Here is a 15,654-nt window from a genome sequence, read left to right as displayed (position 1 = left end):
CGGGGTGGGAGGATTCCCACCTCTGTTCACAGTATGATCTGTGCATGTGCAGACAAAATATAAAATCTGGGGGAAGGGGATTGATCCTTTCTGGCTGCACCAGTTCTCAAGGTGTCTCAGTAAGTTTGCCTCGCTTTCTTCTTTTATTTTTTAGTGTTCACTGCAAATATGTTTCAATTAGGTCCTCCTGTTTAGAGTTCTGAGAAAGATGAGGGTGCTGTCAAGGTCTGGAGAGTGCAAGTATTAGCAATGGAAGGACATAGCACATTGATCTGCCATTGTTCCTTAGGCTGAACCTTTGAAAGGCTTCGTTCAAAAGTAAAGTGGTGCACGAAACTAGGAAAAGGATATATTGTGGGGCTTAGACGAGGAGTAACTAATGCCTAGGAGGACCATCATGGTTTGCTCAACAATTCCTTCACAGACCAGGCATTGGCTTTTTTTATGCAGTGTTTGGCTGCCACCATCGACTTCACGACATTTGAGGCATCCATGGTGAAATCCTTATTATGATGCCATGAAAGGGCTTGCATGCTAAGCCAACGAAAAACACCAATTTGGAGCTACCCATACTATGTTTCATACATCAGGTGCAACGATGTGGAAGCTATGCAATAGGTTCGGTCCGCAAAATGTGCACATTCGAGAGTCTCACGCTTGGATTTCTTGGTTGCAAGTGCTCGTGTCAACCATGCATGAGCCAACATGTGAGGCGTCGCGACAAGCCGCAAATGAAATGCCAAAAACAAAGAGATGCTAAGCGATCCAGAACAATGTGCTAACAAGTATAACAAGGTTTTTTTCAAAAGCATGAAGCACCTTCATTTATTACTCAGCCTAAAATAACGAAACCAATCTCATTGTGGCTGGTAATATCATTGAACTATTTCTTGGTGTGAACGCATCGAACTGCAAGAAGTCTCTCTTTCGGCTTGACAGTGTTGCATTTGTTGTATGAAACTGAGCATAGTTGGATAGATCAACAAGGGAAGAATAAGGGAAGTATCTTGACTGCAGGCAGTGGTGCAATGCTGGCATTAGTTCAAGATAAGTGACATCAGTCGAACTAGCATTGAGGTATTTCCTGGCATTGAGCAGGCGGTACATAGGAGAAAGCAATTGCAAACTACACCTCTGCATCAGCAAAGTTTGAGTTGCAGACCTTGCAAAGAATATGAAAGGATAAGGCTGGATTATTTTGAGCTATGGTGCTGGTGTAAAGTTCGATAATCGGATGGACTGGCAAGTGAAGGAAAATGTTGATCACGAGGGAGATCAATTCCGAATGTTCTTTTTGAAGCAATGGTCCCTAACAAAGCCCTCCTACATTGGTTACCGGCTCATTGTCACAAAATAATGCTAGCCAAAGTGAAGGGTAAGACAATACAAGGTTGCCTAGGCACAAAATAATTGACAGTATTTATCAGGATTGTGCTAAATAGGTCTCTCTCGTGTTCACATACACATGGCGTCACCAGGAGTCGCGACTCTTGCATTTATCAACAGGTATGTCTATATGTGCACTTAAGAAGTGTCAGTGCAGAAGCTTGGGGCCTTCTTTGCCCACACATGTTTATTCGTTTTTCATTCGTCAGTGAAAAACCTAGGGTGCAGAGCACAAAGGGGAGTAGAACCCATTTGGAAGAGAAACTGTGCGGGCATGTTTACTTTCGTATCTGCACTGGTAACACTATCAGTGCCACAGATAAAGCATGAGTAATAACAATAATTGCAGGAGTTTGACGTGCCAAGACTATTACATGATTATAAGGCATGCTATTGAGGGGGGATAAAAAAAATTTTAACTACCTAGAGTTCTTTAATGTGCACCTAAATATAAGAACACAGACCTCCATAAAAAATTGAGAGCCGCGAGATTAAGTGCGAGTGAACAAGTTAATAGGGCCACTACATGAAGATTTCATTAATTTTTTCACTTGAAGAATCTGTTAATTATTAGCAATTTATAAATGTTTTACACCCACATACTGTTTGTCTGCTATGTTTGACGAAGCATGAACTGTGTAAGTATGGTTTTGATGTTTTCGTCACAATTTGATAGCTGTTTTTATCTGTTACAGTACTGTGCACACTGAACTATGGTTAGACTTAACTTTTAATAAATGTAGTACCCACAACTTAGAATACAACAATGTGGATGTAGAAGTAGGAACAGTGAACTCGCACCGAATAGCACGGAACAACTGAGATCAAGGCACACGAATAATATTAAATTGATCCCTGTGCTAGTGAAAGAATAAAGCATGCACGAAAACTAGCTCGAAATTGGAAAAAAAAGAGAGAAAGATTACACAAACGTGCTTCAGTCCTGCTAAAAGTGATTGCTAATCTCACAGCAACCGCAATTTATAGAAATACGATTGCTTTTTAAAGTTTACAATCAGTACAACGAAGAAAGCAATCAGGCACGACGAGGGGATTCACGCGAACAACTTCACTTCATAATAAACTTCCAGTAGATCAGTGCCCCGAGGATACAAATTTCGACAACGATAATCAGGATAAGGATCATTTTGTTGGTCATGACACGCCTGTACATGGTGCGCAGTATTTTGCGGGCCGTGGTCAGGTTTTGATCGGTCTCTTCTAGCCGCTCTTTCGTGCGCACTAACGACTCCCTCTGAGTGCGAAGTTCCTCCGCCACGGCTGTCCCAATTTGGTCGGTTTCGGCAGCCACTTGGAATGTTCTTGCAAGACTGTCCGTCGTTCTGTCTAGCGTTTCGTTCATCTGCAAGAGTCTACTCCTCTGAGGATCGCCTGCACCGAAATCACCGAGAACACTGGACGGACTCAACAGGTCCTGTCTCGCAATGGTGATGTGCGTGACACCGCCAGCCAGCGATGTAGCGGTCTTGTTCACGTCGTCCAATTCCGCGCGGTACTTTCTCGTCTTGGAATTCATGTGCACGCGGTAAGGGTTTGGCGCCGCCCGGGCTTCCTGCTCTAGCTCTTGCAATACGCTGCTCGCTTGGTCCACTTTGCGCTGCACTTCGCGAAGCAGAGACTTCTTGTTTTCGCCGACGCCACTCCGTCCCTTGGCGTTTTCCAATTTGCGTCGTATGTCGTCCATAAGCGAAACGAAGTCCTCTTCGAGGTCCTCGAACTTTTCTGAAGACATCGTGGTCTTCGAATGCTTGAATCAGCCCGAACGCACGAAACTGGTACCCAAAATCACTGCCTACCATGCGATCAGATGACACAATCGAAGAAAAACACACCCAGCTGCACATCATGTGATTTAAAATCCAAAATTAAGTCACTCCCGGCCAAGCCAAGTTTATTATCCAAATACGAAACTATTGCTTTTTTATTTTTATTAGCCTATTATTCAAGTTACATTACATTTGCCTTATTCGTTTCAATAATTTTAATGATTTGTCCGGAATTTGTGATATGGCTATAGTTAGGCAGAAAAGAAAGTTTATTCAAAACAAAAACGTCATTACAGTCACGTGATCGAACGCAGATTTGCTGCTGCTGCCATCTGTCTCCAGCTGGTAAGGCTGTTGGTAGTTTCAAGCGAAAACATTAGCCCCAGGGGCCAGCAAAAACAGCAGAGTAGTGGCGATCATCGAACAAAGTCGTGCCGTAGTCAGCTGAACGCCTTGCAAAGCAGCCGCGGGACGGTCTGACATACGAGCGATGAGCCCCGTCTTGAAGGCGTTCTAGTTACGTGCTTTCATCGGTGCGCGCATAAGTGAACGTTTTCACGGTGGAGAAAAAATCGCATGCGCCGAGGAGAGTGACCGATGGCCGCGTCTCCGGAATCAAACATGGCAGATTTTGACGCGATCTACGAGGAAGATGACGACGAGGAGCGAGCGAACGAAGATTCGCTTGTCAGTCTCGTGCCAGAGCCCGTGGTCATCCGTGGTGCGGGCAACATGACAGTGTGAGTAGCAGCCGCGCGTGAATCTACGATGCCTTCGCTCACAAAGAGACCCCCCACGGGGAGCGCGTGCAGGGGATCCGTGACGATGCGTTTCACTTTTTTTGTTTAAACTCGATGCATTCGTCGTTTCGTAGCCGGAGCTATCTCAGGTTATAACTCAATGTAACAGCGCTCTACAAAACAATCGGGCTGAAAGGGAGAGAAGCGAGTTATTTACACAAGGAGCGGTGTGTGTCGTCTCTTCCCTTTTAAGTCCGGTTGTTTTGTTGCGCGTTTTCACACCGTAGTATCATCCGGTACCAACTCGCCCAAGTTGCCGTGTGATTGCAGTTTATCTCAGTTAAGGCGAAACCAAACGCACGCTATTCTAGGCAATGCGTAAGCTTTTGAAGAGAAAGCACAGAGTAGGAGCCTGCGCTCTGCATTGGGAATTTTTATTGTAAAAGTAGACACTGAATGCTTCTAAACCGACGCGTAGCGCCTAATTACAACTTGCGTACAGCGAAGGAATGATAGTTTGCTCTCTAGATTCGTTTGCATGCTGATTCACCTTCGCCGCAGTGAGCCCCACGTCGAGTACCCGTGCTCGAACTACGGAACTCGCGTATGTAAGCTGAATCCCGCGTATTATTGAGCTGTTATTCCGGCGAATCGGTTCGCAGCAACGCTTTCTCGCCGTGAGAACTGACGTCACCAACGGTATCCATTTACCCATTCACGTGTTGTTATTGATCAGCTGATTCAGCGGCTAGACAAGTCGTCTCTCTCGGAGCGCCCTTTGTTTTCCGCGAAGATGCACGAGCTCTAGCCCCCCCCCCCCCCCCCCTCTTCTTTTCTCCGGGCCAGTTCGTTTTTCACGAATGAGCATGCTTTATACGCTCTGTGCGAAGCAGTTGGAGCGTAATCTATTAGCGGGTACATAATGGCCTGCACATTACGACAGAGTTGCCCCCCCTCCCTTTTTTAATGCTGTTTTTCTAACGCCAGCTGCGCGCTCTGTTTGCGGACGTTGTGCAGATTTGGGCTCAGCAACAAGTTCGACACGGAGTTCCCGCCCACGCTATCAGCCAAGGTAAACAGTGGAAACGACTGCTCTCTTTCTTACCACTGTCCTTTCTTGGTGCTAGAATCAGTTATGATCACTATGTACTTAAGAATATGCGGAGGGGTTCGCTATTGTATGATACAGTATTATAAATTCAAAATGCGTCTGCATTTGATTGGCGGATGTGAATTACAGCATGAAACAACAAAGCATAACCCAGACGAAAAAGTTTTCACTTACAGATGTATTATTGAACTGTAAATCTCTCCAGCGGGAAACAGGCTTACGGTTCAATAATTCAGCTCCAAGTGAATTAATATACAGCTGGAACATAGACATATTGTATAGAAGGATATTCCTAGACCTTGTGCTGAATTTAGTGAAAGCCTCATGTCAGCAATGAATGACCAGAGTCAAAAACTGCTACAAAGACTGTTTTAGACTTTAGCAAGTGCACTGGGCTAGATACTAGACTAGGGTGCTATGCTAAGTGGCTACTGTACATACTTGTCCCCATCATCATCCTTCTTCCTTCCTCCTTCCTTTATTCCTTGCATAGAGTAGCAGGCTAGAGCGAACTAGCTCAGGCCGACCTCTCTGCCTTCTAATAAATTCTCACTCACCTAGTGCTGTATAGCTGAATTATCAAACCAGTGTAATCTTTCCCGCTGTAAACGTTCAGTAATCCAGCAGGAAATGGAACTTTCATCTGGACACCAGAAAATGTGACTAGTGTTGGCTCACTCTCTTATTTGAATGAAAAAGTGGTGCCATCGTGTAACCGATAAAGTGATGTAGGCACATACTTGTATGTACAGGTGCCTCGAAAGTAAAACGAACCACGCAAGCTGCGGCTAAACTGCGCACAGGTGAAGAATGCTAGCGCGCTCCATCGCCAAAGTGGTTCATTATTTTAACGCGATAGCGGTAGAGAACTCGTGTCGCAGACATTGTGCTGTCGGCGTCGGCACCATTGGTTGTGAGCGAAAAAATTGAGTAAGAAGCAATTAAATAAAAAATAAAATTTTTGGTCTCATTCAGGATCGAACCCCCGCCGTTTGCATGGTAAGCAAATGTCCTACCACAGAGCCACGATATTACTTGCAGCTGCTTCAGGAAAAAACACTACATAAATGAGTTTCCTTTAAAGCCAACTCCGGCGATTGTTTGACCATGTCAGAATAATGGTGCTTTTATGTTCCTTAGACACTCTTCTCACGTGCCCGATACCTGAAATGCTAAAAAAATTCCAAAATATTTTTTAATTACCAAAAAACCGCAATACCGAAACCCAACCGAGTGCGCGTCTGTGTGATGTAAAGATTTGCCTGACGCTGCCGGAACTTGCCTGGTTGCACACAATGCCCGCCAGATGGCACTACCTGTCGACGCCGTCTGTGGCGACCAGCTAAAACGCTTACGCTGCTATGGTGAATATAGGGCGCATCATGTGTGGCTCACAACGCAACAGCACTTGGCACCTATCGCACGCCCACCAACACCGAAAAGGAATCGCACGCTCAACCAAGGAAGCGCCGGCCGAACCCACACAATCCATAGCAGACAAGCAGACGCTGCAGTGGCACATCAGTTCGTCACTTCCGCCAGGCAAAACTCAACGTCACACATACAATGTTGCTATTAATTCTGGAAAGCAAGGTGAGCTTTTCGAGGCAAGCTATAAAATTAATTTGAAATGAATCTGCGAAACTTCCAAGTCGGCAATTCGGCATGAATGGCGCAAACGTGCAAATGAACGTACCCAGAGAATTTCATTGAGATCCACTGACCTCGAAAAATCACAGGAGTTGGCCTTCAACGCATTTCGTTTAACAGGTGTCACGACGAAAACGAGCCCATTCGGCAATCTGTAGGTGCATTTGGGAGGCCATCAAACTATGTCGAAAAAGGCTGGAATAGTGCAGCCATCGCCGCTAAAAAACACAGGAACTTTCAAACAGCTCTAAAAATGGACAACTATGTCCATCTAGGGGAAAACATATCATGCCTTTCCAAAGGTGTAGTGGAGACGTTGATCAAGCAAATGCTATATAATGTGCTGCCATCTGTGAGGCATTATGCTGAGGGAAGTGGCCATACTGCACAGTCTCTGCATTACTATAAATATGTCATGCGTGCATGCATGTGTTTGTGTGTGTAACAAAACACATTAATACGTGTGCACTTAGCGGTTGAAGGGCGCACTAGGGGCCAGATTATGCTAACGCGTTCAACTCTTAAAGGCGAAGCTTAAGGGTCCCCCAATTTTTTTTATGTGGAAATGGTGGTGCTAACTTCTGGCACGTTTCCGTATGAAAATAAAGAACCACTTCCCTGAAGGAACACACTGCACTTTTGCGTAGCTTGTCCACAGCTTGTGTGTTGCATTTTACTTTTGAAGCTCCTGCACATGCACATAAAGTTCTTTCCTTTCAAACAAGATGTGTAGCTGCCCATTTTTTTTAGCATAAACGCTTGACCATCGGCCGCTCACTGGATAAGTGGCGTTTAAGAGAGTACAGCGACAAATGCATGCCTGCAATAAAAAGTCCTATGCAGCTGACTTCAGCTAGGCTGTTCTGAGAAATGGACTCCAGGACACCAGGAACAGTTGCTTACAGACTTGACAGTCGATGCTTGCATGTTTTGATTAAAAACAAAATGGGAGGTTGTGCCTGCGTCATTGTGTAGACCAGTGATTAAATGCAGTGGCATAACACGCTAATTAAAAGAAAAAGAGAGTTCTGAGAGTAAGTCTGCTTGTGCTTTCATTTAACATGTGTGAAGGAGGATAATTTTGAGACCACGTTTCATTGTTTTACACAACTTTAAGTAGAAGCAGCAGATTATGAAGTCAACGAAACTAAAGGGCACATTAAATGCTCTTTTTTATGTGCATTACAGTAATTGTGGTCAAGATGTGAGCAATGTAGGGTGTATGGAGAGACAACTTGCTACCGACAAGGACCAAGCCTGCAACTTTAGGATTATGCACCCGATGCTTTTGCCAATTAAGTTACAGCGGCAGTTATTTCGTCATCCACTTTATGGTGTGCTTATGTGAAAGCAAACCCTAGACAGCGCTGCTCGCAGCCGTGATGGTGAATGTGGTGCACTGTTTTTGTGCCAGCTGCCGTTATGTAGCATTTGATCTTTTTTAACCCATTGGCTTCCACACGCTCTCTGCGGCCATTCCTGCCTGGTATTTTATCCGAAAGTTTTCACGCCCTGGGGGGAGGGGGGGCATGGATAGGTGCACATAAAACGGAATAAAATCCGTAACCAACACATTGAACAACATCTGTTTTACTCGCTTAACAATGCTTGACTGCATCAGGTGCTTCAGTATGATTTTTGTGGATAAAAAAATTTAAAGTACATGGGCATGTGAAGAGCAACTTAACATTTTTCACGCTCCCATCGGCTCTGAGACTTTCTGCCCAGTGCCTTACAAACTAAGCAAAGTCTTGATGGATTCTGCTTGACTTTGTTCGCCAGGATGTGGCGAGGGAAGTGAGCCCATTTGGCAGCTTGTAGGCGCATTGGTGTGGCCACGACAGGTGGGTTGCTTCCGTATTTATCACGCTACGCTATGTTTCGAAAAAGCCAGGATGGTGCACCATTCGCCTGTTAAAGAAAAAAAAAACGCAAACTTACAAACAGCTAAAAAACGTGGACAGCTATTTCCATCTAGCGGATAATATACCAAGCGTAAAGCAAACACAAAACACGGTGCTGCGATCTATGAAACATATCAAAAATAAACATTTGCTAGGTGGCTGGCGATTTTCCGGTCAAAGCACTTTTGGCCTCGCCAATCCATCCGGCATATCGCCGGCTGCAGAAGCCAATGGGTTAAGAAGCGCACAGCTGGTCAACTTCATTCGGCTGCGTTATGTACTGGTTTTTCATTAACTATATAACATGTAATTATAACTTTTCACATCCTGTATGAAGCTTGACAGCTTGCCTTTACTATTTAGAGAGTTTGTGTAGGCCTGGTTCCAGCTCATCAGCATTCCAGAATTGAACACATTAGGTGCTAAAAGCAGCATTTGTGGCAAGTGTAAACTTGCATTCAATTCAGCTGCACGTCTCAACTTTGCATAGCTTTTTGTGGTAAGAAGTGCCTGGGAAAGAGCCGCTTAACTTTAATTACTTGAACGAATAAACTGAGCACTTTCGTGCATCAGTGCACACTGTTGTCCTCTGGAGAGTTTCTGCAGATTCAGGTATGCCCTAGACAGCGTCAGTTGCACTATGTTAATCTGTTTCCACCCAGTACAGTCTATCTTTGTAAGTAATCATAAACATTCAGCATGTCAAACCTGCTTAATTATTTTTTACTGCTTTGACGTTTCATTTTTTGCATGTTTTTTCACATGTGAACAGGTGGCACCTGAAGAGTTCAAGGCAACCATTATGCGCATAAACAGTGTGCTGCGCAAAACATTGCCAGTGAACGTGAAGTGGCTCTTTTGTGGGTGCCTTTGTTGCTGCTGCACTCTCGGCTGTTCCCTCTGGCCCGTCGTCTGCCTCAGCAAAAGGGTGAGCTTGTGGCCTTGCATCACAGCTGTGTCACAGTCACGTTGATCAGACAACTTCCCAAGTCTAGTTTCTTTGACACAAAGCCTGACTTAACCGTTGCCTCGTGATCTGTGAAAACACCATTGCACGTCACTTGTGTTTGCTTTAACTTGAAATATGCATATTCAGGGCACTATTTTAGCAATATCATGCTAGTACACTGCCTGAAGGGAGTCCGCCTCGGTGGGTCAGTGGCTGGGATGCTCGGCTACTGACCCTAAGGTCACGGGTTCGATCCCGGCTGTGGCAGTCGTATTTTATGGAGGTGAAATGGTAGAGACCCTTGTACTGTGCGATGTCAGCGCATGTGAAAGAACACCAAATGGTCAAAATCTTCTGAGCCTTTCTCTACGGCGTCTCTCATAATCATATCGTGATTTTCGGGCTTAAAAACCCACATATTATAATTATTGCTTGGAGACGATTCCAAGCAAGCCGGTACAAGAAGGTATTTTTAATAACTCTGACTGCTATGTGCAGTGTTACTGACATGAAAGTCATTCTAGAGCACCCATTGCTGGTTATTTGCAGGGATTTGTCGAGATTGCGTTTATTTCACGAAACATATCACCGTAATCACTATCCCAGAGCTCTCTAGATGAGACCACCTCCTCACATTTTGCATTGAGTGGGGGAGCTGCTCTTGATGTATCAACCTAGTGGATGTATCCACTCAGCGGAATGCATTCAGTTACCCGAAAAAGCAGTGATCGGCAACGTTGTGGCACTCTTGACGATGTCGGCACACCGAACCCACCAGCACATTCCTAGTGTAAAAGAAAAAAAATGGAAGTGGACAAAATCTACAAGCTTCACAAGTCTGAACTTGTGTATCAACATGTTCAGATGTTTGAGATCAATGCAAGGAATGTGTATCGACCTCACTAATTAGCACTCACTAATTATCAAGTCAAGAACACCTCCATGTAACATAGTAAGGGTTGTTCCTCCCAGCATGTTATGGTCAACTCCAAGCAACCCTTGTGGATTCATTGATGAATATGTTGACAATAACAGAAAAAGGAAGTGATATCCTGAGATGCACGCAGATATCAGATTTTGCAAAGGGCTTTTATTGGAGCACGTCTAAGACACTGATCTGAGGTCATTAGTTTGAAGGTTAACCGCTCTGTTTTGTTTACATGGGCTGGTTGCTTGGTTCCTGGTGGGGTGGCTCAAGCCACAATAAGGCCATAAATTAGGTGGTAGTAGGAAAGGGGAAGAAAGCAAACTAAAAAGAAATTTCATTAACTGGAAATGTTAGAGGGGTGATTTTTTTTTCTTAGTGAAATGGTGACAAAAAAAGTTTTTAGTTATGATCGGATGAATACTGTGCGACTTAGATGAGAGGAGAAGACACAGGTAAATAGAGACGACCTTTTTGTCTGTGTCTTTGTCGAAGTTGCATTGCATTTGTCCAAGTATTTGTTAATTCACTCAATCAAGTCGAGTCATTCTTGTTATAAATTTTAAGGGTCACATTAAAACAGGCACTATCAGATCCTTAGTTGCTGTAGCTGGCATGTTCATTGTCGTACCCAGTGAATGGCTTGCAGTCGCTGGGCTGCCTCTCTAGAGGAAAAATTGTGGTACCACACCTGAAACGTGACCTAAAACGTACTTTCTTGTCCCACTCTATACAAATAGCTAAACCTATGCACACACACAAAAAAAGAGATATGCAAAAGTATATGCACATTGAAGCAAAGCACAGTGTCTTGTGTTATTTTCATGTATAAAAACAAATAAAAAAGATAAAAGGAAATCTTACAAGTTTGACGCCATGTGCATTGATTATGCAAGACTGTATCTAACTTACTTCACCACTCTTTTCACTGCAACAGACACGACACTCAATAGAGAAGGTCTTGGATTGGGAGAATAGCCATCTTTATCACAAGGTGAGATCACAAGCCGCTCTTATTTGCAAGAGCATTAAATCTTTATATTAGTGTGTGTGTGTGTTGCAACATCTATGTATTGAACTGAAATTTTGTAAGAATGGAAGAAAAACAGGTAACGTTATTAAACCGGTAGTACTGCTGGTACTAAAGAAGGACTTATTTCTAAATATCCTTGTGAAATGTAGCACAGTGAGTATGCAAGTTCAATACGGGCTCGTTTGTGTTTTTTGGCACTGTACCTTGCACTCCTAAGGAGAAGAAACTATCATAAATGGGTCTTTTCCTTTATGCCAGTTTTTTATTTGTGCAACAGTGGCTTGTTCAGGGTGGGTTGATTGGTTCATGGATAACATTGCTCTATGCTTTTCAGACACTGTGACTACAATTTTGCTTTATCACTCTGTATATCACACAATAATTGCAATCATAAAAAAATAAACTATTAAAATGTTAAAAAATATTCACTTTTACTTGTATCGAGCAATTATCTAATCATTTTAAGAGTACTATTTTTCTTGTCGGTTTCTTATTCAGTGGCTTAGTTGTTAGTATGCCAATCAGTTAAATCAGGTTTCATGGTGCAAAGAGAACTCTGGCTGTGTTTTTTCAGCTGTAAGGTGTAAAATCAATAAAAATCCACAAAAAAAGCAGCCTTAAATGTATTTCCTCAACAGGGAAATTGTTTCACTATTTAGCTCCTTAAAGAGGCACTAAAGGCAAATAATAAGTCGACATTGATTGTTAAAATAGCAGTCCAGAAACCTCGTAGTAATATTTTGCGCCAAGGAAGTGCTTATCTAGTGGTTCACATCGCGTTAGAGCACTTCTAATTATTCGCTTGAAAGTGGTCTTTTTGACATCACTGTTGCCGTGCCCAACATTGCCCACCCTTACTGTGCGGCCTTTGACACTAGTATCAGCAGAATGAAAGTAACGGAAGTCAAAAAAGCAGCAATGGCTATTTAACAATTTTCTGCTTGGTTCGTTTAAGTGGGCACTACTAGATGGCACCACATATCCAGCCTAACCTAAGCAGGCGAAAACGAAACTTCTCAATCACTCGCGCCATTCTTTTCAGTAACGCCAGGTGGTTCTGTTGTCTATAAATCAAACATAAGCAGACAAGCACTATTTTATTAGGTCTCTTGATGCACGGAAGGTTCTTTTTTATTGCAGCTAGTTTGATTACTAGTGATTAATTGTAGTCGGATGCTCTCACGTCATTGGGATCATGTCCGAAATGTCCCACTCGTGGCATACATAGCTTGATACATTCAGCTTAGTTTCTCACTAAGTGGAGCACTGCTGTCGATAATATTGCCGTTTTAGATGTCATACATTAAGCTTTCAATCTGACATGAATTGTTATTTGTCTTTAGTGTCCCTCTAAGAAAGGTGGTTTTACTTCATGTCAACTTCAATATTTGTAGTGTAAGCATCACTTGAGCACCTGGTAGCCATGTCCACGAAAGTTTCGACAGCTGTACAAGTATGTGGAATATATTTATCAGATAGGGTGGATGCTAGGCAGTGTTCCGATGTTTTGTGGCCGTTTTCAAGAGCTATGCTGTTAAATGGTATATAAAAAAAGAAAAGATGTTCATGCAATGTTCTTGGCAGCTTGGACTGCACTGGAAGCTTGGAAAACAAAGGTGTGACTCCAACAGCATGATGGAATATGTGAGTAATATTTCTCACCATGAATATATGTATGAATGAAATTATTGTGTTGTGTGTATAGAGAGATGTCTTATACCACCAGTCTATATTATGCTGCTCATTTTGTTAGACTTATGGTCAGTTGACTTATCGAGCTATAGGCGCTGCTTCAATGGGAGCAGTTTGGACAACAGGATTTCACACTCATTTAGTGCACAAGTTGTGTTTAGGAGGCTTCTCTCTATGTTACTTTCTTTTCGGTAAGCGCTGAGACGCCTGGCACAGATGATAGCAGTGGGTGTTGTAATAGTAAAATCACTGCAGCAATGGGACTTAGAACATGTTCCAATCTTCTGACCAAACAATTTTTCATTCGCGACATGTGGCCTGCTTCTGTTAGCTACAAGATGCAGTCATGCTAAAAAAAATTTGAGATTGTTTTCGATTTGCAGATTTTCGAATATTTCAAGAATTTGAATTACTTTTCTGGCTGCTCACTTGCTGTATAAGAAGTTAAAGCAATTAAATTGTACATGTTGGAACTTCTTATAACTTTGGGTTCAGCAATAAAGAATTTTGTATAATATAGGTAATTGCTTTCTGCGCGGTATAGTCTAAAGTAGCCTCCCGGGGCACAATGCAGCACTTGCCAAATTTGTCTGCTTCTCTGCTGCATTTATGTTGCAATGTCCGCATTTGCAGTCAAACAGACTCGCTGCATACTCGCATTCATCTATGCTTTCTTGTTGCAAAATAATCTGTTTGTAGCTTTTACACCCTTCCTTAAGCCCGTGCTCACATAGCTGGTGTCTGCTCGCTCTGGGAAATGCAAGAGATCAGTTTAGTGGCTATGGTGATGCCCAGTTGAGCTTAATGTTGTTGGTTCAGTCCAGGTTGTGACAGCCACAGTTCAGTGAGGGCATAATGCAAAAACACTCATGTGTTAAAAGTTAGCCGCATATCAGGGAACACCTCAAACATTTAGTGATGCTTATCATTTCTCTGTTACAGCATGTCTCTTAAACCAAGTTTAGCGCATGAAACTACAACACCTTTTTGAAGAGGCACTTATGTGAAACAATCAGTCCACTCGGATTGATGAAAAACACTCCGAGAACTGTAATTGCATTACTGTCACCATGGGAGCTTTATTAAAACTAGAAACTCAAGGTCCAAGTTTAATTTTAGAGTTTAGTGCCGAAATTTCTGCGCATGACGTCACAGATTTCAAAGTGTACTCTTTGTACTTTGGCGACATTGTATCAACGAAATTTCTTGAAACTTGGTATTTCAAGTATGTCAAGTGAGCAGTAAATTGATGCCTCCCCCCCTCTCCCCCAGAGGACCACGTGTTTCATTTTTATTGATTGGAAAATACGTAGTACCTCATAGACGCCATCATAATCTGTGACGTCATGGTGTTTGGTGTGGGAAGTTGAAAATTGTGTCGCCAGCTGCGTTTTATTTTTTCGTGTATTCTCTCTTACCAAACATGTGATCCTTGCAAGCTTGGTGATATGCATTCAGGGAGGAGCAATTTACTATTACAAGAAAAATAATTTTTCTTTCCTCAGTGTCTCTTTAAACAGTCTGTCTCTCAAATACTTTATGGAAAAGTTCTGTTCTCATTTCCTAGGTGCTTCTTATCGAGTTCATCCCTAAGCTGGCCATTCATCGACCAGACTAAAAGCCGTCCAGTGTCACCACCATCGCATCCGGACCAAGGTTGGACAAAAGGCAGCATCACCAAGGGAGTGCACCCGCAGTGAATCTCAAAAATGCCGGACGCTGCAGTGATGGTGCGCCTGCGGGCTGAAGACCGACTTTGGCCTGCACGGCGAGATGGTGTTTTTCCTGGCTGCAGTTGTGAATATGTGCTTGGTCTTGGGCTAGCCGCCCGACAGTGACACGGGTGGTTGGTATTCTATCACTGCACAGCCGAAAATGTGTTTGAGGAAGCACACTGCTGGTGTTTCAGAGGCCCTCATTTGCATAGTCATACGTTTCTGCATTGTAAACGTGTTTCGCCCATTTATATGCATTGACAACAGTGGCAGTGCTGAAAGAGTGCCAACCTAGTTGGTTGGGCTGGGAACTGTGTGGAAAATCGCTGCCTGTCACCTGAACAAAACACTTATATAATGTGAATGTTGACAGCCAATGCTAAACCAGAATGCACATAGCGCAGATGAGCCATGTCAAGTGGGAGCTCTGCCTGCCAACGATTGTACTCTGGAAATGAAGAAATGAACTTGTTTTGCAACTGTTTGGTACAGACAGCAACTTCTGTAATCACCACAGCTCCAAAAATTGAGCGCAGGAAGAAAAAATAACATTACACTGGTGCCTTTTCAGCAAGGTGAACATAATGACCAACATCCTACTGCTTCACTGGTGCCCGTAGTGTGTTACCATTCACTGTAGTCGGCACTGTTACTTTGCAGCAAAGTGCATACCTTCACTGTAGCAGCTTGTAAGCTGTTTTTATGTCGCAAGCGTCAATGCGAGCCATTGGTGTTGCGAACGGGGGGCTGCGCGACAGTATC

General features: G+C 43.4%; 2 protein-coding genes across 2 annotated transcripts; one reads left to right on the top strand and one right to left on the bottom strand.

The window, feature by feature from the left end:
* Positions 1 to 2,098: 2,098 nt before the first annotated feature.
* Positions 2,099 to 3,263, bottom strand: Vti1b (Vesicle transport through interaction with t-SNAREs 1b). The gene has a single exon (XM_037420969.2). The coding sequence runs from the start codon at positions 3,137 to 3,139 to the stop codon at positions 2,456 to 2,458; it is 684 nt and encodes a 227-aa protein (XP_037276866.2). The 5' UTR covers positions 3,140 to 3,263; the 3' UTR covers positions 2,099 to 2,455.
* Positions 3,264 to 3,567: 304 nt separating this feature from the next.
* LOC119169963 (cysteine-rich hydrophobic domain-containing protein 2) lies at positions 3,568 to 15,262 on the top strand. Its single transcript, XM_037420970.2, has 6 exons — positions 3,568 to 3,913; positions 4,931 to 4,985; positions 9,351 to 9,506; positions 11,390 to 11,446; positions 13,070 to 13,129; positions 14,745 to 15,262. Exons 1-6 carry the CDS (start codon positions 3,771 to 3,773, stop codon positions 14,793 to 14,795), a joined length of 522 nt encoding a protein of 173 aa, XP_037276867.1. The 5' UTR covers positions 3,568 to 3,770; the 3' UTR covers positions 14,796 to 15,262.
* The last annotated feature ends 392 nt before the right edge of the window (positions 15,263 to 15,654 follow it).

The sequence above is a fragment of the Rhipicephalus microplus genome, chromosome 2, assembly GCF_043290135.1.
Source record: "Rhipicephalus microplus isolate Deutch F79 chromosome 2, USDA_Rmic, whole genome shotgun sequence".
Lineage (NCBI taxonomy): Eukaryota > Metazoa > Arthropoda > Arachnida > Ixodida > Ixodidae > Rhipicephalus > Rhipicephalus microplus.
The sequence above is the reverse complement of the archived record's forward strand: the minus strand, read 5'-3'. Positions and strand labels throughout refer to the sequence as shown.

Coding starts and splice junctions, on each gene's coding strand:
- Vti1b (XM_037420969.2), bottom strand. CDS start 3,139: ATGTCTTCAGAAAAGTTCGAGGACCTCGAAGAGGACTTCGTTTCGCTT.
- LOC119169963 (XM_037420970.2), top strand. CDS start 3,771: ATGGCCGCGTCTCCGGAATCAAACATGGCAGATTTTGACGCGATCTAC. Junction 3,914..4,930: donor GGTGCGGGCAACATGACAGT/GTGAGTAGCAGC, acceptor GACGTTGTGCAG/ATTTGGGCTCAGCAACAAGT. Junction 4,986..9,350: donor CGCCCACGCTATCAGCCAAG/GTAAACAGTGGA, acceptor ACATGTGAACAG/GTGGCACCTGAAGAGTTCAA.